We start from the raw sequence: 24,805 nt of genomic DNA on the forward strand, positions 1-24,805 counted from the left end.
ATAGAGCAAACTATGAAAAGTAGCTGTCAGGTCTTGGTTCTCTGTTCTGCAGCTGCTTATCACTGTTTGAGGGCTCTGATCCTGCAATGGGCCATCTGTTCCCATTGCCTGGCCTGGGAAGGTTTTTGCACAGCATGGACCTAACCTCTCAGCTTTGCCAAGGGGCAGGAAAATAATCTCAGTGAGATCATGGAAAGGTTAACCAGCCCTGGCTGGTTTGCAGGCTGGGTGCTGACGTGATTCGTCTATCCAGGGAACAAATAAAAAATATTATCCTGAGCAAAAAGCTATGGTACTAATTCCTATTGCCCATAGCAGAAAAAAATACCTGAACCACAATATATAAATCAATTTTGGCTTAGGGGAGTTAAAAAAAACCACCACAAAACAAAAAAGCACCCAACACCTACAGCATCTAATCAATCTTATATTAGTAGGATGGGTTTTCTTTTTATTTCTTGATTTGAAAAAGTGGCTGGAGGGGTACTTTAATGGGATAGAAAGCCTCTCTGCCCTTCACCAGTAGCTGGCCTTGGGCTGTAGCAGCTCTGAATAGGTCCTGCTGGATGGCTTTTTGGAAGCCAGCAGGAGCAGAGCTGAGCTGACAAAGGGCCCTGAGGAAGTGTACTGCCATGGGCTGGGGGGAGTCTGCAGGGATCTCAGGGAGGCAGTAGCACTGGACCTGATCCCAGCGAGAGCTGTGTGTCCCCATCCAAGCCAGGGCTGGGTCATGGGGTAGAGAGGCATGGGAAGAGCTTTAGCCTGTCACTGCTCCCAGTGGCTGGCTGGGGCCTCTCCATTCCAGGAGGACCTTTGCCCCCCCCTCCCCCCCAGTTTGGGACCTTCACCAGGACTTAACAGCTATGGTCATATAAACACACCCAGGACAATGGGGCAACTGGTATAGCAGGGGTGGTGGTGGGGGTGCTACCCAAGCATGCATGCTTCCCAGGAGAAGCAGAGCAGCTTGCTCTGCAGAAGCAAAGGGAAGGGCATTGACAGAGAGGGAATAAGGAGGTGACAGCAGAGGATGGGGTTACATTGTTAAGGCCTGCAGAGCTTTCAAGGTGATTAGGTGATTTGGAAAAAGTCCTTGTTTCCTCTAGTAAAGGCTAGAGGAAACACTGCACCCCTTCTGCACCTTCCCTTTCCCTGGTAGAGATTAGAGCAGTAAGGTTAATATAGTAGCAGGTACATCCATGAAAATCCGCAGCTGAGTCTTCACTCCAAGTGCTGCCAGCTCTTTCCTAAATCTTCAGGAATCAAGGTGCCTCGTTGGAAGTGGCTCCATTGCCTTTGTTGACGTAAAAGGGGCGGTAATGTGACTGTAATGGAGAATTTGGGGCACGTGAGTTTGACCTACCTTCTTTTACTGACCGCCTATGCTTCACCCTCCTAGGTAGCCCAAGCATACATATCTTAACATACTCCTATTTGAACACCTTCAATCTTCCTTTTTGCAGAGCCACACTGCCTCATTTCACTACTGGAGGTGCTGGAGTGATCAAATGCAAATGGTGTTGCTTTTTGATTTACACACATGCTTTGCATGGACTTCATTCCTGAGCCAAATGAGTCTGTGCATCATATAAAATCTCAGACTATGACTCATGGTTTGATGAGAGGTTTCTGGGAGAAGAGGAATGTCACCTTTATTTTTATGCTTCTGTCAGTGTCTTTTAATTGCTTGCTAACCTGAGAACTCATGGGAGTTTTCACACTTAAAGCCATGCACAGTTATGCGAGTGATCAACTAAGTCGCATGGTATTTATTTGTGCTCTCTGGCTGGCAAGCCAAAACTCTGTGCATGGAAATTCTCACACAATGGTGTATTGTTTATTCGCGCCTCCACATGTTGCAGGGCCCAATACTAAATGTTTGTGTAAACAGAAGCGTAAGTGGAGAGACCAGGGCAGAGCCTAAAGGAATTGCTATTTTCCTGTCTCTGTTTACTGTAGTCCCTAATTGTATCTTCTCTCATCAGGACCTACCCCTGGAATTTCATTCTTACCTGCACCATTACAAATCAGCAACAGGTGGGAAAGCGCAGCCTAGTGTTAGCTTGGGATGATTGCAAAACACAAACGCCAATTTATTGACTGTGATAGCTGGTTGCACTGTTCAAGGCAAAATCTTTAGCCTGGATGAGAATACGCTTACGCCAATGAAGCAGTGACCAAGGCAATCAGGAACAACCGTGGTTTTGTAATGTCTGATCTTTCTTAGGTTTGATCCACTGCCCAGATCTCACTTTCAGAAGGTGGGAAAGACCTCACAGGAACATGCTTGTACATTTTTGTGGAGCACACTAGTTAATATTAGGCACGGCAGGAGGCTGGAAGCATGGGCAGAGCAAACGCAACCCATCTTGCTGCTCAGTGCCAACTCCCAATATCTCCTGCTCAATGTTCCGTTTTGTTGAAACTCTTTTCATTTTATGGCTTTAATTTCTAATATAATTAAGAGATGGAAGAGGGGGGCTTCATTTTAAAGAACTCCCTATGGGTTAAAAAGACATTCCTCCTTAAACAGTATAGTCCTTTGTGAAAATTCATATTTACAGAACTTTTAGAATGTGTATTACTTAAATATATATTTAAGACTATTTTAAAAGCTAGATTATTGGCCCAATAGACTATAAAAGCTCCTGCAGAGCTACTGCAGTCCAGAGCATGTATTTCTATTTTGGGACTTTTTAATGCTTATATTTATCAACTCAATTGTTAGGTTCAGGGCTATCTGGTGAATATAGGCTATAAAAATAAAATAGCCACTACAAGTGTAGGCATGAGAGAGAAAGGGAGGCAGAAGAAGACTGGTGACTTCATGTAGGAGAAGTTATCCAGGCTTTCTCTATGGGGATTAAGGAAAGCATGGGTTGCGTTCATGGAGCACAGCACACTGACTGTCATGCAGTGGGGTGCTTATTGCTACGAAGACCCTACTCGCATCCACCAGTGCCCAGTGCTAACACAGACTTTGCTTTCCTCACCAGACTTCCCCAGGATAACACCACCATTAGGGAGGATAGGTTGGTATCTAAAATCACTGGGAAGAGTCTCCATCTGAGCGCAGACATGATGAAGTAGATGATCTTTCAGAAAGGCAGTGATCAAACACAAGACAGAAGATACTGTAAAACTTTGCTGTTCCTAGGAGATATGTTTTGCTGTAGCATATTCAGAGATTCAAGGCTGGATTTTTGGGAAGTTATACAATCTACTAAGGAATATGCCTTTCACTAGCATTCATCTCCTGGTAGAGCCTTGAAAATTTAGCAGAGACATACAGCTGCAGTCCTTAGGCAGCCACTTTCTAACTATTGTGTATTTTCTCTGTTTTCTTCCTTCAGCGTGGGAATGCTCTTGATTCTTGACCCTCCCTTTCTTACAAGTCTTATTTCTAGGGAACAGTAAAGAGTCTTTCACAAATGTATAATCAGAATTTGAAAAATAGATTTCATCTGCGGAGATCGGGGCAAAAACTTGACGATCTTAATTCAGATCATGCAAGATCTTGAATGCAGCACAGTGTGAATGGATGCTAAGAAAAATGGATGAACTTAGAGTTTCTGTGGTTATGCATTAACTGTTTGTTAATCTTGTATAGTTATATATATTATATATATAATTTAAGATTACAAGACCTAAATATCACTGTCCTCTGTCCCTTATAATGCACTGTTACCTGTTTTGTGTTAACAGTGCAAAATGAGTGACTTACAGATGTTCTAGTGATTTATGATCGTAATCTGACCCCTCATCTTTGATATTGTATCTGCCCACTGTAGGATGTAATTAGCAAGACAGCTTTGTACAGTTGTCTTTCGTGTCATTTACACAATCTGTGCTTTCTAGATGTTACAGACTACTAAGAGTGTATGATGCACCTGCAGGGAGGAAAAGTACTATAGATAGCAGTATGTGTGCTATAGTATTTGTATAGCTTCTAGAAGCCTGGATCAAATTTCAGACCAGGGCAAAAACTTTTCAAAATGTCATTTTGAAGTATTAACTATTCCTACAACCCAGAACTGTGCAGGTGGGGGGTTAATCTGCATCCTTCTTTGGATGCAGTTAACCACAGAAAAAAATAATAGAAGCTGTTGACTTTGAAGCTTTTACTTTCCTATCTCCAAAGGACCCAAGCCCTAGTCTCTGAAGTCTCAGGTATCCCTAGAACAGATAGTTCTCTTGCTGAAGCTGTGCACGTGCTTTCATGCCAAGGGTATATTTCTTACCAATACAGACTGCTTAGAGGATTTCCATGTCTGTGGCGTCACCTTTGCAGACTGATGTCTCACTATTGAAGGATAAGCTGTGACAACATAAAACAGCCTGTTATAGATCAGTCCCTGCCACCATCCCCGTCTTCCCTTGCGAGCGTCAAGATGAGTAGCAGGACTGGAAGTGCCACATAATTAGTATTGCATTGCTTAACATTGAAATGCAGCCATTTCTGGGGTGGGACATGACAGCCGTCAGATAGATGCCTATTCCACCACCCAATCACTTAGGAAAAGGGAGTAAAGAAGGTCTAATTAAAACGTCTGAGGAATGCAGAGAGGTGGAATGCAATCAGTCCAATTAAATTTAGGCCAAGTCCTGAACTAAGCATTCTGACTCCTGCGAAGAACACTATAGGTATTTAATTAGTGCAAAGAGCCAAGGCCTGGGTTTCATGTCAGAAATTAATGACAGTACCTCTGGCAGTGTGATAAGCCCTAACCCCCTTCTACCACACCAGCTCCGTTCTGATTCAAAAATAATACTAGCCCTGCTGAATCACAACCAGTTTCAGTGCTATCAGGCAATGGCCTTTCACCACTATCTTCCATTCACAAATTAATCAGACCTGACTCTGCTTGGCAGGTGCTGATGCTCTTGGATTCCACCTCTGGTGCCCTTGAACTAGTGGATAGTGAAAAGAGGATTATGAGACGGTGAATGGGGGATTCTGCTTCAGATGAAGGAGGACAGGCAGCTACTGCATATTTTTTTAAAGGTTGTGCTCAGTGGCTATTATTCTTTCAGGATGACAGCTGTTTTAAAACACTGATGAAGCTAGAGGGGCAAATGGCCATGAACCATTGCCTAGTATCTTTCTCTCCCTGGTCCCTACACCTCTAAAATCATCTAAAATTCTTATCTCTACCCATTACAAACAAAATTTAAAATCCCTTCAACTATTCACTGGATATAACTTTTGAACAGTTTTTTACACTCTTGAATAAACTCCTGTTGCCCTGGTTCAGCAGAGTAAGTTACTCATGTAAACATTTGCGTGTATCTAAGAGATTGACAGTCAGGGCAGGAGATATGGGCCAGGTGTAGGGCTGCTCCAGGCCTTCTCTGGGGGAGCAAGAACAGGATTAAATGTCTTATCACCTAAAAAAGGGGCAGAAGGAAGGGGGAAAAACTAAATGCCTAGTACCGGTCTTAGTGAAGAGGCTCCCGTCAGACTGTTTGCTGAAGTCACCAGGCGGATTCTGTCCCACCGAGGAGAACTGAAAAGGCAGCTTAGTACCATTGCCTACTGGAAGATAGAAGAGGTTGTGTTATTCCATGGTGTTGCATGCTGCAGTGGGGAAGCCTAAGCATTTCAAAACATACCCTGTAAAACTACCTTCAACTAGCTTGGGGGAAAATGGGAACTAATAGCTTTGTCCCTTTTTTCTTAGTAAGAAAAGGCAGATGAGAGCAGTCAGTTGTGGGGTCCCAGTGTACACAGTGTGTGAGTGTGAAGAGATCCCAATGCTCCAGGCAGGCAGGGAAGAGCCTTTCTCTTGAGAGACCCAGAGTGCAGGTGTGACTGAAGAGCAGCAGCTTCCTCGCAGGTAAACTGTATCTCCAGAGACTGGAGTAACGAGGCAAAACTACAGAACTGCCAAAGTTCCCTTGCCTCCAAGCAGTTGAGGCTTTATTCAAAGCCCACTGAAATTAAAGCAAGGCTTCCCCTCGTGGCCTCCTTGGGGTCAGGCCCTGGCTGCCAGAATGAATCTGAGAGCAGAGATGATGAGAGGGAGACAGCCCTGCCTGTGGCATGAAAAGCAGGAATGACTTTGGTGTGGCTGTGAGTCACGAGGGCTCCCCCAGGTAGAGTGGCCATGGATGCTTGTAGGCTGCTTCTGAATGAAAGGAAAGGCAAGACCCTCTGCGCATGAACGAAGCAAAGTAAGCAAATATAGGCAAGAAAAAGGAAGGTGGGGATCTGGGAAGAAAAGGCATGACTCGCTGCTGCTCTTTCTTGGTAAACTAGCTCAAAGCACCCCCTCCCCGTTGTGCTGGATGCTGTACAGACAGTGAACTTTGGTCAGGCTCTGACTTTGAGAACTTACGAGCTAAGCAAAAGGTATATGTGTGATGGAGAAGAGCAGCCTTGTGCTTCTGAGACTGGCTGAGGGTATTTAGAGTCTGCTCCTACTTCTGCCACAACCTCCACAGATTGCCTTGGATGATGTTGGCACTCCCATCGATTGCAGTTGGTTAGGTATCTCAGGATCTTTGCAAATTGGCACCTATGTTTTCCATCTTCTTTCACTGTCTGAACAATGAGGATCAGGAATGCCTTTCCCTCCTATATGCATAGCATCTAGAGCAGTGAGACCCTGGGTTTGGGTGTATGCAGACAGTGCTGATAACCCAGCTAAGAGATGGTTCTGTGAGACAGTGATTGACAGGTGACAGGACAGCTGAGAGGGGAAGCAGAAAAGATTGGTTAGCCAGCTAGAAAGCTGTGGCACGGGGGGTTAGATCCTTTCAAACTGAAGTCTGAATTACCCGTACCAAGTGTTTCCTCAGTCGCTTGGAAGGAGGAAAATTCCCATGATCGTGGGTTGAAACTGGCTGTAAAACAAGAGCATCCAGTTCAGCAGTCGGCTCCTGATGAGCTGGCTCAAAGGCCTGTGCCTGGCGTTGCTCTATGAAACAGTCCCCACCAATTTGGAAGCAGCCCCAAACCAGAAATCTGGGTCCAGGGAGTAAAGGAAAGCCTGGTCTTTTTTCTCTGGGTTCTAGGGAATGGTGAGTAGACTTCTCATTTAGAGAACAAAGCTCTCTCACTGCCACAGAGCTGTCTTTAGCTGCATTAAATTGCCAACTCAGGTTTGTCTACTCAACATGACTATTCTGCAAAGAGATCTGCAGGCAGAGGCTTGGATTTAGAGCTCAAGAGATACAAGTAGAGGCACATTTCTTGCTCAAGCACACATTGTCTCAGCCACTGTGACAGGCATGTGCTCCAGGGTTTCACTAGGATATCACACTGTGATGCAGACTAGTGATGTTGTACCCCTTTTGTGAGACATTGGACTCGCAGAAGAGCGAAAAACGGATGAATACTTTGAACTGCTATGCTGCCATCCTGTGGACTGCTTTTCTGTTTAAGCAGTGTTTCTATTTAAGCAGTTATCTCTCCCTGTGTGCCTGAGTCCCTTCTACTCTTCATTCAGACTTCCAAAGGCACAAGATGATCTTTCCAACCTCCTCCTGGCTTTGGCCAAACTGTTTGCAACATCAGGAGAAGAAAGCTCAGTGGAAGAGGACAGAAAGGAGTGTCGAGCAGTTGAACAGATTGTTCCTCTATCTTTTAGGCAGCATTTGAAACCATTTATGTCTCTCCTCTGCCTCGTTATGTCATCCCTGAAGACAGATGCTCTGTGATACTGTCTTTAATGACAAGAGCAGTAGAAGGCTCCTTGAATTTAAGCAGGGCTTAAAAACTTACAGGTTTCAGCTCAAATCCAAGCAGTTTCTTAGTCTGGGTCACTGTAATTAGCACAGAGCACTACTTGGGTAGCATTCCCCAATGCAGCAAACAGACCTGCTGCTGTGGCCTCAGGCAGAATTTGCAGTGATCCAACCTAGCAAGAAAAAGGGTGTGCTACAAAACTATCATGAGATATTCAAGGATTCTCTGGATATTATGCAATGCAAAGGGTGGTCCTTTTTTTTCCCTCCCATTTTATGGAATTCCTTAGAAAAGATGCAATCGGAGGCAGTGCTGGACTTCTACATGACACATTGATAGAGCATAGAAAGCTCTAGAGAGTTAAATGATTATGGGTATATTGCATTATTCATCGTAATCCTTTGCTAGCCAGCATGCAAGCTAAGTGGGTCATGTCTCCTGTTTTGCCTACTGATTCATTCTGTTCCCAAAGTCCCCATCAGTGTGGTTTCAGCAGCTGGTTCCTTTCTGTCACGCTTGAGCCCTCACCCTGGTAGAGAATCCAGTGCTGTTCAATCCCCATTTCAGCAGAGACTGTGTGTGCAATCATGTGGTTAGTTTTTTTGGACAAAGTCACTTTGTTGGTAGAAAATATAGAATGAGTAGTTTGGGAAGGCAATGTATCTGTGCTCTCAGGAAAATGTAGATGTGTAGGCGGAACAAACGCTCCCCCAGTATTTGTATATTCAAAAGTCCATTGCAGGAAGCAGTGGGCCACTGAACTGCCAGCCGCTGTACAACCCTCCTGCTGTTCTGTAGCTGACTGTATCCAGCAAGTGTCCCCATTGGCTCCAATACACAGCACTAAATAAGAAACCCTGTATCTAGCAGTCCCTGTTGATCCCTCCTGTTTCTTGGCACATCCTTCAGGAGGCTGGGATGCTGGATCCCAGCTGGGAGCCAGGGAGCCTCTGCTCCCAGGTCTCAGCAAGTGATCCTCCAGAGAGGAGCAGAGGGAAGTCCAGGCACTACGGTCCAGAGCAGTGAGCGGCCAGGCTATGCCATGCTATGGCACTGCTGCAGGCTTGCTGATGCTGAACTGGGAATGTCGCCTCTGCCCCTGGTATCTGCTCCAAACTGGCGTCCTCACCTCCACAGCACCAGGCAGGGCTGCCAGGCATGGGCTGATAACAGAGGAGAAGGGCAAAGTGGAAATCCAGACAAAGGGCTCAGTGTTGGGTTCTGGGTTATCCCCATGAAACCCTAAGGACAGAGCAGGCAACGTTGCACTTCAAATACGCCTTCAGGGGAGTGCCACTGCTAATGGCTGGCATATCCCTTTGCCCTGCCCGCCATCTGGCTTTGCAGAACAGCAGCTGTAAACACCTGGCAAATCCAGGCAGGGTCTTGCTCTCTAGGGACCAGAGGAAATTTGGTTACTTATTTTGTGCTACCCTTTCTGTTCTTTTGTTTCTACAGGCATTGCCTTGCCTAAGCTTTTAGCACTTTCTGCTTCTCACTCTGGAGATCCTGACACTAATTTAGAACTAGATAACTGCTATTTTACAACTGAATGTGTTGAAAACAGTCATTCACTCCGAAGACTCATCCTGTAGTGTTCATGTAACAATTGGGACATAAGTAAATCACTAGGGCTCTTGTCGGTATTAGAGCTCAGAAAGGAACTCCAGACTCCTGCTTTTTTAGGACACATTCCTCACTTCTTCTATCCTTTCCCCGTAGGGAAAAAGTATGTTTTCTGGTGAAAGTAAAATCCTAATGCAGAGCAAGCCTAGTGTAGCTTTCACACTTTATAGCACAGTACGATAAGCTTCTGGTGGAGAATAACAGTGACTTCAACCTAGTAACACAGGTTAAAACTCCCCTATATTCACAAACTATGCTCTTTGAAAGAGTTCAGTTGCTCCGGCTCTCCTCCTCCATAGAGTTGAGAGCCGCCTTGTTTGAGATGAAAAGGCAAAAACTTCTCAAAGCTCTGTAGGCTGGAGAGAAGACCCAGCATAAACAAATGCAGAGGGACAGGTCTTGTCCAGGGGACAGCAGGAAATATGACAGAAAGCAAATTTTGGGACAAATCGTTAATGAAGTTCCTTTCCTATGCTGTGTTTGGAGGAAGCCTGACCACCATTAGGGTGCCATACCTTTGGGAGACAGGAACATGGAAAATCTCTTCAAGTTGTCAGGCTGGTTCCATTCATAGTTGTTCATCATGTACCTGTGGTCACCTAGAGAAGCAGAGCAGGGTGTGAGCTGGAGGAGGCAGTTTAGTGGCCTTGAGAGTGATGGGAGGAGGGGGAAGGGGATAACAGATTGGAATTGCTTCCTCAAGTGCTGCAGGAGAGATGGTGCTGCTCTTTGAAAACAAGTTCCTCTATTTTTTTAATACCTCTGTGGGACTCTCTGGCTGGGACGTAAAGCAGTGGTGTAGCTGCCCAGAGGTTCAGCCTGGGATAAAAGAGAAAGCTCCCTCGGAGGCATAGCACAGCTGAAGCATTCGGCCATTCAGTAGATACGCTATCTCCTGAAAATCCATAGGGAGACTTGGCGGGTTGAAGCATTTTCCTACCAAAATACTGCTGTGTGGCTAAAAATGTATCCCGCTTCAAAAAGCAGTGGTTTGGGTTTGGCTTCTTTTGTGTGTTTAACCTGTGCACAGTGCTGGCTTTCAACCAGCAGATCTTGAACTGCAAGTACGACAAAGCTCAAGAAAGTCAGTGTTGGGAGGGCTCAATGGGTTGGTTTCTTCAATTTTTAAAGAAAAATGCTAAACCTGAGTAGCAAACAGCTCTAGCTTCCTGGGCTCTTGGACAAGGGTGTTTGGTTCAGGCTTCATGCAAAGTGGATGAAACCTACCCTTTCGCCAGGTATTATGCAGCCTGGTTTTGGTTTTCCGACACTTATCCACATGAAATGATGCTCTATCGGTACAGTTGCTCATAAAAATACTTTCTTTTAAGGCCTCAAGTGTTATATAAACCTATTGTTCTCTGCAAGGGGGTAAATTTGGTTCCCAGGTTTAAATAGTTCCATTCTGTGATTCTTAAGTCACTGAGCAAACTTTTATGTTATTTCTCCAATTTATTTCTGTGTTATTTAAACTCCCTGGATGCTCTCTGATTATTTGCGTCTTTGCCACACTACTAAGTAGGTACCTGTTATGACAACTAAAAAAAGGTAGATTCCCTTTGGAGTCTGCTATTAAGCAGGTTTCATTCCATTAATATAATATTTCTTCCTGGGAAGTTTTTTACGCTAGAAGATCAAGCCAGTTGCAAATGAATTTGTTGCAATGACTCAGGGGGAGTCTGAGTTAATTAAATCCATTAAGTAATTGTGGAGTTATTTCCTTGCAGTCACTAGATGCAGAGTGCTGTCCTCTTTCAAGTGTAGCTGTGGTTTGAAAAACGGAGAGCTCTGAAGTTTCTGAGACACCTTAAATAACATTTCCCAACTGAGTGAATACCACTGTTCTTCTCATTAGGCAGACTCTGAGCTGTGTCCATTAAATCCCTGGTAAAGTTTCTGAAGTGCCCAGGTTTCTGGCAGTAGTTAATTGTTGCCCTGCTCAGAAATGTTTTGGCAATTGAATCCCACAGATTTCAAGTACCATTGAGGACTTCTGGCATCAGTAACATGGAGGGGACCCTAATTAAAAGTGATCAAGAAGTAGTCAGTCTTTGTTCCAGAGCTACTAGAAGTGAACATATGCATACTCTTGTTGGGTTGTACAAATGGCTAAGTAAAATGTATTTGCTTCAGGATTGGCAAAAACCAGCTTGGCAGATGGAAGGTAACTTCCTAAGTTATGGTAACTTGAATGCAAAGTGCTTTTATGCTACTCATCTAGTTTTCAGAAGTGCTGTGAGTAGTCAGGCATCCAGAACCCCTTTGGCATTATGCCATTCAGAGTTTTGAAATTCTGCAAATCTCCAGGTGAACAAAGAAGAAGAAAGAAAAACGTACAAAAGTGATTTTTGGATCTGAGCTGCCTGTCATTTACTTGTATTAAGTTATAGCTAAATTTCTCAGCAAACCTTAGCACACGGTGTGTTGAGAATCTGACCAGGTATGTTGCAGTGTTAAATGTTGGAAGACAAGTAATGTTCAATTTCTGGTACTACTTTAAGGGTAGGGAGAGTTTAAAAATCTGGCTCTAGCTATGCATCATGAGCACTTCAAATGTGATTCCTGACTTTTCTGAAAGGTTGGTTCTCTGGACCAGAAGTATCTGGTCCATCTAATTCATGTCTAATGGAGAATGATGGCACTAGATAAACATTAATGAACTGTTTGCAGTGCAGGCTCCGTGGGGCCAGGGCTTTACTGTTTCCATAATGTAGGAAGACAGCAGGCTGTTACTTGATGCATACTAGTGATTCTCATTACAGATCTAACTGTACTCTGGTCCCATATCACCTTCATTCTTATTGCTCTAGATTGTGAATGCCAGACAGGCTGATTCACAAAACCCAGGCTCTGAAAAACAGCGTGTTGACCAATAACCGAACCCATGTTGTTCTGACCTCTATGCATCTTTTCAATGGGCTGCTTTTTGTCTGTGTTTTTGGTTTTGGGGGGGTTTTCGGTTGTTTCTTCCCCTCCTCCTTTATTATATCACCTTGTAACGTGGATCTGTCTTTTCTGGAAGTAAGTTGGAGTGCTTTGCATGGCTGTTGCCCAGGAAAAAGGTGGTGTATTAATATGGGAGGAATGTCTAGTGAGTACTGTGAATTTGAATGAAATAACAGTGATCTTGCAGATTTGCAGCAGAGTTCCTCAGCTGCTTGTCTTATATGAACTGGACTTGAGATTATTCCTTCATCTTTTCAAGTCACGTGTCCTCCTGAACAGCAGGATGTAATTTATCCTCATGTTACGTATGCAGCTTCTTGACCTTTATTGTTCTGGTATCTAGGGTTCCACAATTATTAATAGATTATATCCTTATAGCAGCCTGGTGAGATAACTATTAATTCCAATCCCTATTATTCTTAGTGCAAGAGGTCATTTAATGGGATTAAGTAACTTGCCCAAGGTTACAAAGGCTGTTTGTGGGAGAGCTGGGAAGTGAACCTTGGTTGTAGAATCCCATTCTAGTGCCCTGTCCTCCTAATCTTATGTGAGCTTGATTCAAGACAAGTCCTTTCTGCAGATCTAATTGGGAGATGCAGAAAGTAAGTGGGTTGTAAAACTTAGAAGATTCCTTGCAGTGTTGTGGTATTGACCATGACCTCTCTATTCACATAAGAAGGATCACCCATCCTTAAACACCACTGAAGTGCGGAGACCATTTGGCACTGCACGTACCTTGAACACTTTGGCTCAGGGCAGGTGGGAAACAAAGCTCTCCCTAGTGGAACACATGCAGAGAAGTATGATCAGAGAGAGTTATGCCAGTTCAAGTCATAGCTTAACCTGAACACCAAAATGGAGACCTTTTTACTTGGAAAATCTGTTATTAGATTTTCATTGACAGGTGCTTGCAGGGTATTTCATGTTCCAGCCAGGCAAGCAGTGGCTGAAACAGGCTGTTGTAAAATGGTATGTCATACCAGCACAGCACTTGCTAACCGAGCTGTACAAATAGGATAATGACAGGATTTCAAAATTGCTTATACTGGGGAGGCTACATTCACATTTCTGTCACTGCCTTCTCAATTTACCTAGTGAGCTACTGAGTTGCCTTAGTATATCTGTGCAGTCTTCCACGTAGAAACTGTCATGCTAAACTTGCAGGGGCTTGTTGGAGGCTGGCGTAAGGCTGAGTGTCCCTGCTGGCCTCTTGCAGGAGGGAAGGGTCACCATTCTCAACCCCAAAGAGAAGTGTTGCTCTGAAGTCCCACGCAGGAGGTGGCTGAACTGATTAAACACTGCGAAACCGTAATGTGAAACAGCACTCAGGGAAGTGGGGCTAGTTTGGACCCCTGGGTCCCCTACACATGAGATACTTTAAATCCCTGGCAGTTCAACTGGCTCCATCCCCACATAGGTCTGCTAGCATAGCTCTGATATTCCAGAATGAATTCCAGCTACAGGTAGTGTTTCTCCCACTTTCCCTAGGTCCTTGCTTGCTTTCTCCTCTGTGAGAGCACACTCATCGCAATTCATCTTCTCTGACTCTGTGCTAGGCTTTGCCAAGGGAGGGAAGGGGCAGATCTCAGATACTCTACCATTCTCCATGTGGTTCCTCTCTATGAAGTTGCGGCCAAGGTCTGCCTTGCAGATCTTCTCCACATGCCTCATGCAGACGTTTAGGAGGTCATCTCTGAGGAGTCCCATAGATGGGCTCATGCTCTCCCCTTCAAGCAACACACTGTATGTTGGGAGAGATGGAGGGGGGACATAATTCCGCATCAAAGCCCCAAACTCCTGCCAAAAAGAAAGGAGAAGAGGTTACTGAGGAATATAAGAGATGGAGGCTAGATCCTAGGGAACTGGCTAATGTTAGGCTCCAAATAGTATGAAGTGCAAAGGAGAACAGTGAAGATGGAGGGGGCAGACAAATGTCCTGCCTGTGAGCTGTAGCCGTCTACAAAAAAAACAGGTGTTGGCACGCCTAAGTTCATTCTTCGCCTACGAGAGCAGAAACAGCTTCAAATGTCAGGGTTGGTTCCTGCCATACATGTGCATTGAACTGGAGAAGATAAACGCATCTTACACCAACTTGGGGTTTATCTTTGGGACAAATCCTGTCCTCATGGGAAAAAAAGAAAGGGAAATGAGATCTCAGTTACCTGCAGAAAGAGCACGGAGTCACTGATCTGGTGGATCTGCTCCCTGTTCTCCTTGTCCTCCCGCAGAAGCTTTGCCCTCTCTTCCAGCTCATCCACAATTTCTTTCACGTTCTCTGATGCAATCTTTTCCCTCTGGTCCAGAGCAGCCTTCACTTCATCCCTCTGTCTCTCCAGGTCACGGATCAGCTCTTTGAAATGCTGGTCCACTGTGGCTTTCTCATTGGTGGTGTAGTTCTGCGGAGGGAAGGGGCAGAGAGAGGAGGCAGCAGGAAAGACGCAGGAGAAATAAAATATTAAACTCAGGGAGTAATTTGCTAATAGGGAGATACAGAGGGGGATACCTCCAAGCATTCTCAGCATTTAGACTGTGACTGTGGAGACTCTAGGTATGTAAGTCTTGGCACCAGAAAAGTTGTGCCAAGAGAAGTAATACTTGTTCTTGCAATAATTGTGTGTGTGTATGTAATCTGAAGGGCATGCTGTCTTCGTGATGATAAGAGTATATCTTTTATTTCAATTCATGAACTGCACTCTTAGGTGATATTTAAAAACACTGTTTAACCTTCTAAATCATGGTTCTGGCTCCTCAAGAATTTGAGGACCAAATTCCCACCATTTCAAAGGATGAAAGGTACTGAAACACTTTTTACAAACCTGACTCTCTAGGTCCCTCTGAAATATTCCTCAGAAGGACTGTGGATGTAACTATATTCAGAGTTAAAATTTCTAGGTCAGATTTCCAATAATAATAATAATAGTAATAAAGCAGACGAAAAGCAGAACTGGCAAGCCAATGTGCGTGTACCACATAAAAGGGAGAAGAATGGCTTTGCCTATTAATATTATGCAAATTTTCTGGGATGTCTCCAAATAGTGTTTTCACTGCTCTATTCAGTTAGGGTATAAATGAAAAAAAAACCCACCATTACTATATTCTAACCCTTAGCGTGGTGAAAGAATTATAAAGGAGTCCTATATCAGTATGGAAATAAGCTGTTCCACTATAAATAAGATGTTTGTTGGTGTAACTGCATCTGTTCCTGTTGCCTTATCTCTGTTTGGGCGATCCAGAGCCCTTCTGGGGTTTATTTGTGTGTGTGGTCTAGCAAGGAAAAAAGCAGCACACCTTTGTTTCCGAATCAGCCTGGCTTCTGGTGATTGAAGAACTATAAGGGACCCAAAGCAGGGAGGTGCCTTGGATCACTTTGTAACAATGCTGTGCTGCCTCTTCTTGATCTCCTGCAGGGTATGTTGCAAGATGACTTCGCTAGGAGTAGTTGTTTCTAAGATTTGGCATGAGTGGGTTTTGGAGAGTGATGAGATAGAGACTGGGTATGGGATGGAGTAAGAGCTGGATATGTCAGAGAAATTGAGGAAAGGAGGAGAGGGGAAGAGAGAGAGGGAAAAGAAAGTGATAAGTGCAGGTGAAACAGAGAAGTGAACTTAAAAGGATATCCCATACGCACCTTGATACGGTCCCTCTCCTTCTGCCACTTATCCATTTCATCTTCTACCTCAATGATCTTCAGCTGCAGTTGCTCTTTCTGCAGTGAAAGCTCAGCCTGTGAGAAGAGGGGAGTCTCATGAACTGGGGCTGAGGGTGGCCTACTTCAAAGAGGCGCTGTGCTTCCACTTATGCGTTTGGCCCTGAACAATAATAGCTGGGAGGTACAGGTTCCTGGCACTGCTTGAAATGGAGATCATGTGCTGACACTGGACAAGATCCCAGAGCTTCTGGCTGGGTCAAGAGTTTCAGCTCCCTCAGCAAAGACAGCAGCAGAAGCACCCACCTACTAGGCTACCGTCATGGTGCCACTTTTAATCACATTAGAGTCATTAGCTGGAGGGGGAAGAGGCCTGTTTCAAAATTCAGCTGTGTATGCAGTGAAGGGCCCATCCCAGGGTGTGCCTGTGCAGCAATAACAGTTTTCATGTAATTACGGAATGACGTTTGACGAGTGTTGCAACAAGAGGATGATGCCTCCGGCAGGAATTCTGTTTAGACAGGATTGTGGATTAATTTGCTCTGAATTGAGAGCTTTCATGTTATGATGAAGCTGGGGAATGCTTGGAAAAAATAAAAAACACAAAAGGAGGAGGGAGGAGGTGTAGTCAACCATGCTTGGCTTAGATCAGCAACTTCACTGAGATTCATCTGCATTTTGTTTTGCACTGGCTTCCCAGAGAAGCTCAGACCAGACAATTGCATGCAAGGCAGTTCGTAGAACTGGAGCCCATGGAGGGCCGAGCAGCCATGCACTGGTGTAACACGCTGGTTGGTGTGCGTGCCGTGTCTCTGGATCAGATCAGGACCTGGCTATTTAGTAATAAGCCTTGCGCCGTTAACTCTGGGCAACCCCTCCCTTGGTCGTTCATATTCACCACGTCCCTGCCCAACAGATCATGACAAAGCCTTTGTTTACGCATTTCAAGATCTTTCTGTGTTTCATGTGTGTACAGGTTGGTCACAGCACAACTGTAACTACAGGCAATCTGGCTATGGGGCACTTATCCCCAGAGCTGTTTCAGAACTACGCAGTTGGCAGAAATTACCTGTATTCCACAACTGAACTATGTCACGTTAGAAAAGTTCTGAAAACTCGCTGTTCGTGTGGGATCCTTTGGCATATGGTTGTATTACCCAAAAGCACTAACATTTAGGCCAACAGTTAGAGGCAGGGGAGATGAGGGATTAATAAATCCACTCCCACAGCAACTAACACAGTGAGGTCTCCCTGCTGTTAAAACACAAGGTGTAGTTCCCACTGCTTTGCCACCCAACCAAGAACATAATACAACGTGAAAACCTGGGTCTTCTCTTGTGATCATAGTTGCCCTCGGGGTGAGAGCTTAAAAGTTTTCAATTCTCCATTCAAGGAGTAGAAAACAGCATCACACGATGAAGAGCAGACAACAAGCTGTCAACCAGCTCAGACCAAGGAAATCAGCCCATCAGGGCTCTTGTCTTGGTGCCAGTCACCATAGTGTCTGAACATCCTCTTGAGCTTGAATCAAGCACAGCTGTATCTGAGAGCCATTGACTCTAGCTGTTCCAATTTAGAAAATTTCTATTTATAGAGAGAAAACAATTTGATAGTTGTTTTATTGCCTTACAAAACAGAAGAAAGGGGGAACAAAAAAGGCAAATGTACTTGAAGGTATCTCAGTGCCAGAAGAGCTGCATCCTCACATTGTCATTGTAATTGTCCTTGTTTGTTGAGAGTTAGGAGAGCACTGGCCCTCTAAATATTATCCATACACCCTGACAGCCTTCAGTAGTCAACTGAATGCCGTCATGAGCTGAAGCTCATATTCTACAGGGGTTCAGAGCAGATATGGAAGGGTTTTGTGGTACAGGATCATCAAGGAACCATATGGGTATCAAGATGAGAAAATTCGCTCTACTACGGATCAAGAGAGTAAAGGCATGAGCTTGATCCTATAGTTTTCACATTTTCAAGACAGTGACTTGGAGGAATGCATGCTTTTGTCCATTCTCATGGGCACTGTGAGATGTCTTCTGCATAAAGACACAAAGGTGCGCAACCATCTTTGCACAGCAGGCAAATGCAATGAGATAAAAGCATTTTAGATCCAGATATCCATTGCACTGCAGTAATCAATGTGAGAAATTACACTATAATGCAAGTTGTTTCCTTGAGCCACAGAGCTACATCCAGATGGCATTAATTGTTAGCAAAGTAAAAAGCACATCTGAGCAATGGGAGGTCTTGTTTCCCTCCTCATCCCTAGATATCAGGATGTTGTTATGACAAGAATGTGAGTGAAATCATACAGAGAAGGACTGGAGGGATTTTCTTGAGAAGAGCAGACCTTTCACAGCCAGATAGACACTCCCAAACACAAGGGATTTGAAAAGAAAGGTAACAGGAAAACATTTCAGGTGATGGCTGGAAGATGGTGATAACAATAGTATACTTTTATAGTACTTTTTAATTAAGATGGGTCTCAAAGGAATTTTGCAAACTATTACTTGCTCAAAAGTGATAGCTAACTCTTAACAGCTTGTTGCAGTTATAATATCCCTTCACCCAGAAAGGTAGTTTGGGTGCCTCTGGGATGGGATGTAACAACTATTTAAGAGCAGACCCACACTACAATTTAGAGTGAGAATTATGATTTGCAAATGGAAATTACAGAGATAGTTCCAATAGCCAGAATGCAAATACCACAGTCATCCAGGTTTGGCTTGGGTTAAAACGCATATACTGAGGGCAAAAGGAAACACTAGTACAGACACCAGCAAGGGCAAGGGAGGTGAAGGGAGGTGTTTCATTGCATGACAGTACAAACATTAAAACTAGTCTTACCATAGAAAAAATGTTAAAAAGAGGTCCAGAGAGACTATGGAATAGTACAAGAACTGGTGACATGGGCACAAGGAGGCGGATTCAGTAGGGGTGCTCTGGAGATGGACCACAACGTAAGGGCTTCAGCAAAGGTGTTTTCATGATGGTTTCAAGGCCCTGTTTGGTCTGGCCCTGACTGGAAGATTGCTTTAGCTGTCCACGTATATCCTGTGTTACATTTACAGTAGGATGGTTATAGGTGCTAGGGACAGTCAACTTCTTAGCTTCATTCTCTATGAAGAAACTTCTCTCCTAGCTTTCTTCATATTTCTCAGATTTTCCAGGGTCAACAATCCCTGATCCCCTTATGTGATGGACCACCCAGAACAAATCCATTGGGTGAGACTTGGGGTTCTGAAGGCCCTAGTGAAAGATAATATAGCAGCTCCACCCATTATGGAGGGAGTCCCTACAGCACAGAAATAACAATAACAGTGAAGATGATCTAGGAAATACAGGTTTAGACCATTTGGTTCGTCTATAGCAAGTTGAGAAATGCTGGCACTTAAGAGTCTTTGAGCTAAGAGAGGATCTCCTATTAGAGTCTAAGTTAATTAGGACAGTCAAGAGGCCTAAGTGAAAGTTCAGAGTATACACCCAAACATCCACAACTGAACCCAGCCCTTGTGCTGTAAAGGACCTAGAGATGTGAGATTATGAGTCTTGCATCATGATACAACTCATTTTTGCAAGGCAGCAATACAAGCATCATCATGTCTTAATGTTCTGGGAACCCAGTCCCTGCATTAGGGAACATCCCTGTGTCACCAGCTTGGGTGAGCTATGCTAATGACCTGACAGCAACAACGAAATGCAATAATGAAGCTAGCGAAGTGTTTAAACTAGTTGTCTCAGTACAGAGCACGTATTGGAAATGACATGGCTGAGAAATCAGCAAATTGAGACATTATTTCTGCTGGTTTCGCCATATACATTTTTCTGTCTAAGCTTTTGTTAAGCAGAGGTGGGTGTCAGTGGGCTACAATCTCTGCAGACTCTGCCAGCATCCTGCAAAAATGCCACTAGTCACTGCATGAGCTGAGGCCAGAAAAGGCTCTCTGCTTTGCACAGTTTGAAGAGAATTCCTTACTTGCAAACTGGTGGATTTTCCCTGGGTTCTGCCCTCACTGTAGAGGCATTAATGCAGAATGGCAAACAGGCAAATCTACTCTAAATCACGATTTGCAGCAGGTCAGCTTCCACAGCCTTCCAGCAGGTAACTGCACTATCTCTGTGGAAAGAGCACCTATTTTAAGCTCTGTCCGCAGAGCAACCACAACTAGTGTAGATAAGGTCTCACAGCCACATTGTGCCCTATCCTTGCATCAGTGAGAAAGGCCAAAAATCCTTCCACTGACATATTGATACACTCTTGTTTGCTCTCTATTCAGACAGTGAAAGCAATACAGAAGAGGGCTCAGATGGAAATCCCTCTGGATCCATCTCTGTGGACGGTTGACTTCAAAGCCTAGTTCAGACTCTGTGAAGTCTCCCCTTTTAAAAGTCGCTTTGTTGAAATGAGGAACACCCAGCTCCCGTTTCTGCACAGCAGTTCTCTGCTGCCTCTTTAAACTGGCTGTACAATGTGAACTTTTCTTTAAAGGTAAAGAATTAAAGAAAAAAATCAAAGTGCTTTTCACTAGAACTGACCTGACACGCTGAGTACTAAGGCTGGCGCTGGGTAGTAACACCAGGTTATTTACAGCTCTGTGACTGGCAGGCATATGTGAAGTTGTCTCGTTTTGAGAATAGCCCTGTAAAACAGGTTTTGAATGAAGGATCCCCTTTCAAAATGAAGGACGCTGTCTGAAAGGAGAGCTCTAGTTCTGCTGATAAATCAAGCTGGCCAGAGAGTTTTATTTGAGTGTACAAGCTGCTATTGACAAGTCTCACTTTTCAGCTGTGTATGGTTATTACCCAGCCTCACAGACTTTTTCTTGGTTGTTTCTTGTACTGATTCTGGTGGGGGTGTTACTTTTCCTTTAAATCTGTAGCAGGAAACTAATACAAAGTGCATCTGGGGAAGGCATTAAAGGTTTGCTGGGTAAAATACGCAAATACCACTGGCTGGAAACTAAGAAAAAATGCCTCTGTCTTCCCTGCCAAGTTGTCTCTGTCTGACCCACTGTGCCTTTCACTCTTGTCTGCTCAGCAGCACACCAGGAAAAGGGGGATGAGTGACTCCCACCCCAAGCTCCTGAAAAGTGGAAGATGTTGCTGTGTTCTCCCTGTGGCTCACAGACAGAGAGATATCAGGCTTTCCACTGCTTGCTTAAATGCTCTAACCAGTAGGTGTCTGTATACTGGCTTGTTTGCATTCTTCTGCTCTTAAGCTGTACTGTCTGTCTGCATTGTGGAGCAAGCAGAGTTACCTAATTCTACAAAAGGATCTTAAGCTATCCCTTGCTTTCCCAACACTGAAGTACAACACCTCTCTCCCCTACAGGCGTATAGCAAAGATAAACTCATGAAAGAGTCTGTAACCTGTATTAATTCTGCAACATGAAAGGAACAGATGTACCTAAAACAAGTATATTACACCTTATTATGTGACAGTTTTGTGCCACCAAATTGCTGAGCCCCCAGATTGACAGTCAGGCTTAAGTGCATCACAGCATAGAATCCCCCCCACTTCTGCTGGAATCCTCTCTGGGTTTGGAGTCGCAGTATAGCCAGGGCCTGGGAAATCCTTGCAGATAAACTAATTGTTCCTTGACAACCAACACTGTGTGAAAGGGTCTGCCTGGATACAGCTGTATTCTGGTCACCAGTCCAGTGGCATAGTTAACAAATTTGGAGGTAGTAAAGCTACCCTGGAGCTGCCTGGATGCCAAGCTGTGAAAATGGGGCAACATGGGGATGACCTGATGTGGGTTGTTTGCTTATTCTTTCCACAAAGGCCAGCAGCACCAGCCACACTTTGCCACTCTTGGAAGTTGTGGTCACATTCCAGCTCGGCTGATTTGCAAGACTTGAAAAGAATAGGTGGTGCACACAAGGGACTTGGAAATGTTCATTCCTCTTTGTGGTTCTTGCTAAAGCTCCACCTATGGTGAATAAATCAGGGCTAGGAATAAACATTTGTAAGCAACAGCTATCTTGTTAATTGTTTTTGTCTGAGTGAATACTCACTCAAGTTACAACATGATCAAAACTCGTTGTCAGGAGAAACTTGCACATGTGTATGATTCATATTGATAAAGCCCTAAATCCTTTAGGCTTAGCAGCAGCAGAAACACCACAGGACAGTACAGGAACTAAAGCATGGAGCTAACGAGTGGTACAAGGACTCTGAGAAAAAAAATCAAACATCATTTAATCTTAGGTAAAGTCTTCTCTGCACAGCTATGGTTGCCTCTTTAAAAGCAAGGTGTTCTAGGTTCATCCAACCACAGGAAGAAGGCTCTGACTAGCTTTGGTTCCTCAGGGAGCAACTGTTAACCTCTTTTCAGTAGAAACGGCTAAGAGGAATTGGACAACCTGGCAGACACAGCTTTGTGAGAGTTAGGCACGTGCAATGTTCAGAGCTGACACCAAAAACACAAGGACAAGCAATTATGAAACAGCAGGGTAGCAAGCCCTGCAGGAATTTCTTTAAGAAAGACTGGCTGAGACATGGAAGAAACCTTGTCTGGTTTCAGCAAGGCTGCAAGTTGGAGATGACATTGCAAGAAAAGACGAAAAATTTGCACAGGAAGACAGAGATAAGCTCTAGGTAAGATGCTCTTTCAGCCTTATGAGATAAATCTTCCTAGCACCTTAGAAAGAGTTAAACTGTTCGTCCAAGTTCAGGGTATCTCAAGAATTTCCAACAGCGAGTATTTGTATTTTCCTGTTCACCACATCACAGTGCTGGCTTGGGCTGTGCCTAAGAGTAGGATTTAGCAGATCGTAGTGCCCTTCCAGTTTCTGCCATGGACTGCCTGTGTGACTCTAGGCAAATTGTTTTACGTTATCATTTCATGGGTCTCCCTTCTGTAATCTTTCCTGTCCTGTCTGCTCAGATCAGAAGGTCTCTAGGCCAGGACATGCTCTTACTATGGGGATGTACAGCACTGAACATGGTCAGACCCCGATCTTTACTAGAGCTAGTGGAAAATCATATATCCACCCAGAACGCAAACAGCATGAGACTTTAAGGTAACAAAGCTGGAAGACTTTTCATTAGAGTGAGCACTGTTCCACATACCAGCCTCATCTCCTTAGATGTCCATCCTCTAAACCTATTGTAATAACACTTCAGGGGAAATGATAATGTTTTGTGTTTGCACCAGGGTTTTTTCTTCATCTAAGCTTCAAAAGACTCTTCCTGTAAGCGTGGCTCGACACATACGTATGTGTTTTACATATCCATAACAGAAAAGAAAAACAAAAAACCATAATTTCACTCTAAGTAGCTGAGATGGCAATTTTCAATAGTAACCTAGTAGCCACTAGTAACTTGAGCAGCCACTGATGTGACTACCTGTATTCTGGAGGTCCTGAACGTGAGCAATGCCCCACCTTTCTGGCTGTGGGTAACACTACATAAACACTGTCAAAACTTGAGACAGTTTTTTTGAAAACTTAGCACGTAGGGCTTTGATTCAGCTTCTGCTGAAAGTCAGTGGTGCAACCAGGGGTGGAAACCAGGTTCTCCACCCCCCCAATCCAGTGCTACACAACACCAGTGCTACGCTGCTGTAACCAGCCATTAGGAGAACGACAATCCTATTGCAGCAGAACCCAGGCAATATCCGTTCTCCACTAAACGCTTCCCATCCACCACCCCTGCATCCCAGAATTACATTGCAGACATGATTTTAGGAGAGACTGTAGGCTGGAGAGCAAAAGCTGTGGTGTAATATTGAGGTCCATTGGAAAGATTGATGGGAACGTGCAATAAAAAGAGCATTACCTCTTTTCCCGCTTTCTCAATCTCCACTGTCACTGTGCTGTGGTTCTTGTGCTCCTGGAACATGCAGAGGTAGCAGATGCACATCTGGTCTGTCTGACAGAACAGCTCCATGGTCTTCCCATGCACAGGGCATTTTCTTGCTTCGAAGTCCCTGATGGGGTCCAGGAGCTGGTGGTCCCGGAAAGCTGCTCCCTCCAGGTGGGGCTTGAGGTGCAGCTCACAGAAGGAAGCCTGGCACACCAAGCAGGACTTCACGGCCTTTTGCTTGTTATCGATACAGGAATCGCACAGAACATCCTCAAGCTTCACCCTGGGCCGTGACCCAGCTGCCCTGTCAGGCTTGTTGAAGGTGGATCTTCTCAGGTCCCCTGTCTCTACCAGAGGGAGGGAAGTTTTCTTCAGGTCCCCCATCTGCCCCCCAGAGAACAATGACTTCCTCCCTTCCCCTTCACTAGGCAGGAAGCTCTTTTTGGAATCCAAGGAGAAGAGGGGCTTCCTGAGATCGCCTTTCTCTGCAAAGGAGAGGGGTGGTCTCCTCATGTCTCCTATCTGGCCAGTGGCATATTGCATCTTCTTTGAATCTGCCGAATCCATGCTGAAGTAGGTCGATCTCTTTTCATCGGACGACTCCACAAACTGAATGATGGGCCTCTTCCAGTCACTCCCAGAGAAGAGGGAGCTCTTGATTTGCCCTGGCTCTAAAGAAGCACCGCCAGTACCCTTCATAGCTTCCTTCTCACCTCCGCCAGGGTTTGTGGTCTTCTTCACTTCTTCTTCTTTTTTGGGGGCAGATGGACTCTTCACATCCTCTGGCTTCCCGGTGGTACCATTTGTCCTTGCTGCACTCCCCGTTTCCATCGTCTAAACAGGGTGAATTGGCTTCACTGCTCAGTCTTTCCTCCAGTTCCTGTCTCTCAACCCTCTACAAAGCGGGTATGTCTGCCTGGTCGTTGTCTCAGCAAGGAATGACGGTGGAATGCAGGAAAGTTTCTGCCCAAGTGACGCACCTGGAGCTCCTGCAAGGAGGAGGAGAATGCCTGGATTATGCTAGGTAGATGCAGGGAGAAAGAAAGAAACAGACGTTACCAGGGATCAGAAGCTACAGCTGTGCAGT

At 44.7% G+C, this 24,805-nt stretch overlaps 1 protein-coding gene and 1 long non-coding RNA gene across 3 annotated transcripts in view; one reads left to right on the forward strand and one right to left on the reverse strand.

The window, feature by feature from the left end:
* Positions 1-24,805, forward strand: part of LOC127025821 (uncharacterized) — a 210,061-nt gene that overhangs the window by 151,523 nt on the left and 33,733 nt on the right. The window lies entirely within an intron of this gene.
* TRIM29 (tripartite motif containing 29) lies at positions 1,263-24,549 on the reverse strand. Its single transcript, XM_050910943.1, has 9 exons — positions 23,692-24,549; positions 15,891-15,986; positions 14,425-14,658; positions 13,861-14,059; positions 9,832-9,915; positions 6,787-6,846; positions 5,435-5,536; positions 4,242-4,318; positions 1,263-1,325 (listed from the first exon to the last, which is right to left on the reverse strand). The coding sequence occupies exons 1-9, from the start codon at positions 24,547-24,549 to the stop codon at positions 1,263-1,265; spliced, it is 1,773 nt and encodes a 590-aa protein (XP_050766900.1).

Source organism: Gymnogyps californianus, chromosome 25 (genome assembly GCF_018139145.2).
Source record: "Gymnogyps californianus isolate 813 chromosome 25, ASM1813914v2, whole genome shotgun sequence".
NCBI classification, from domain to species: domain Eukaryota; kingdom Metazoa; phylum Chordata; class Aves; order Accipitriformes; family Cathartidae; genus Gymnogyps; species Gymnogyps californianus.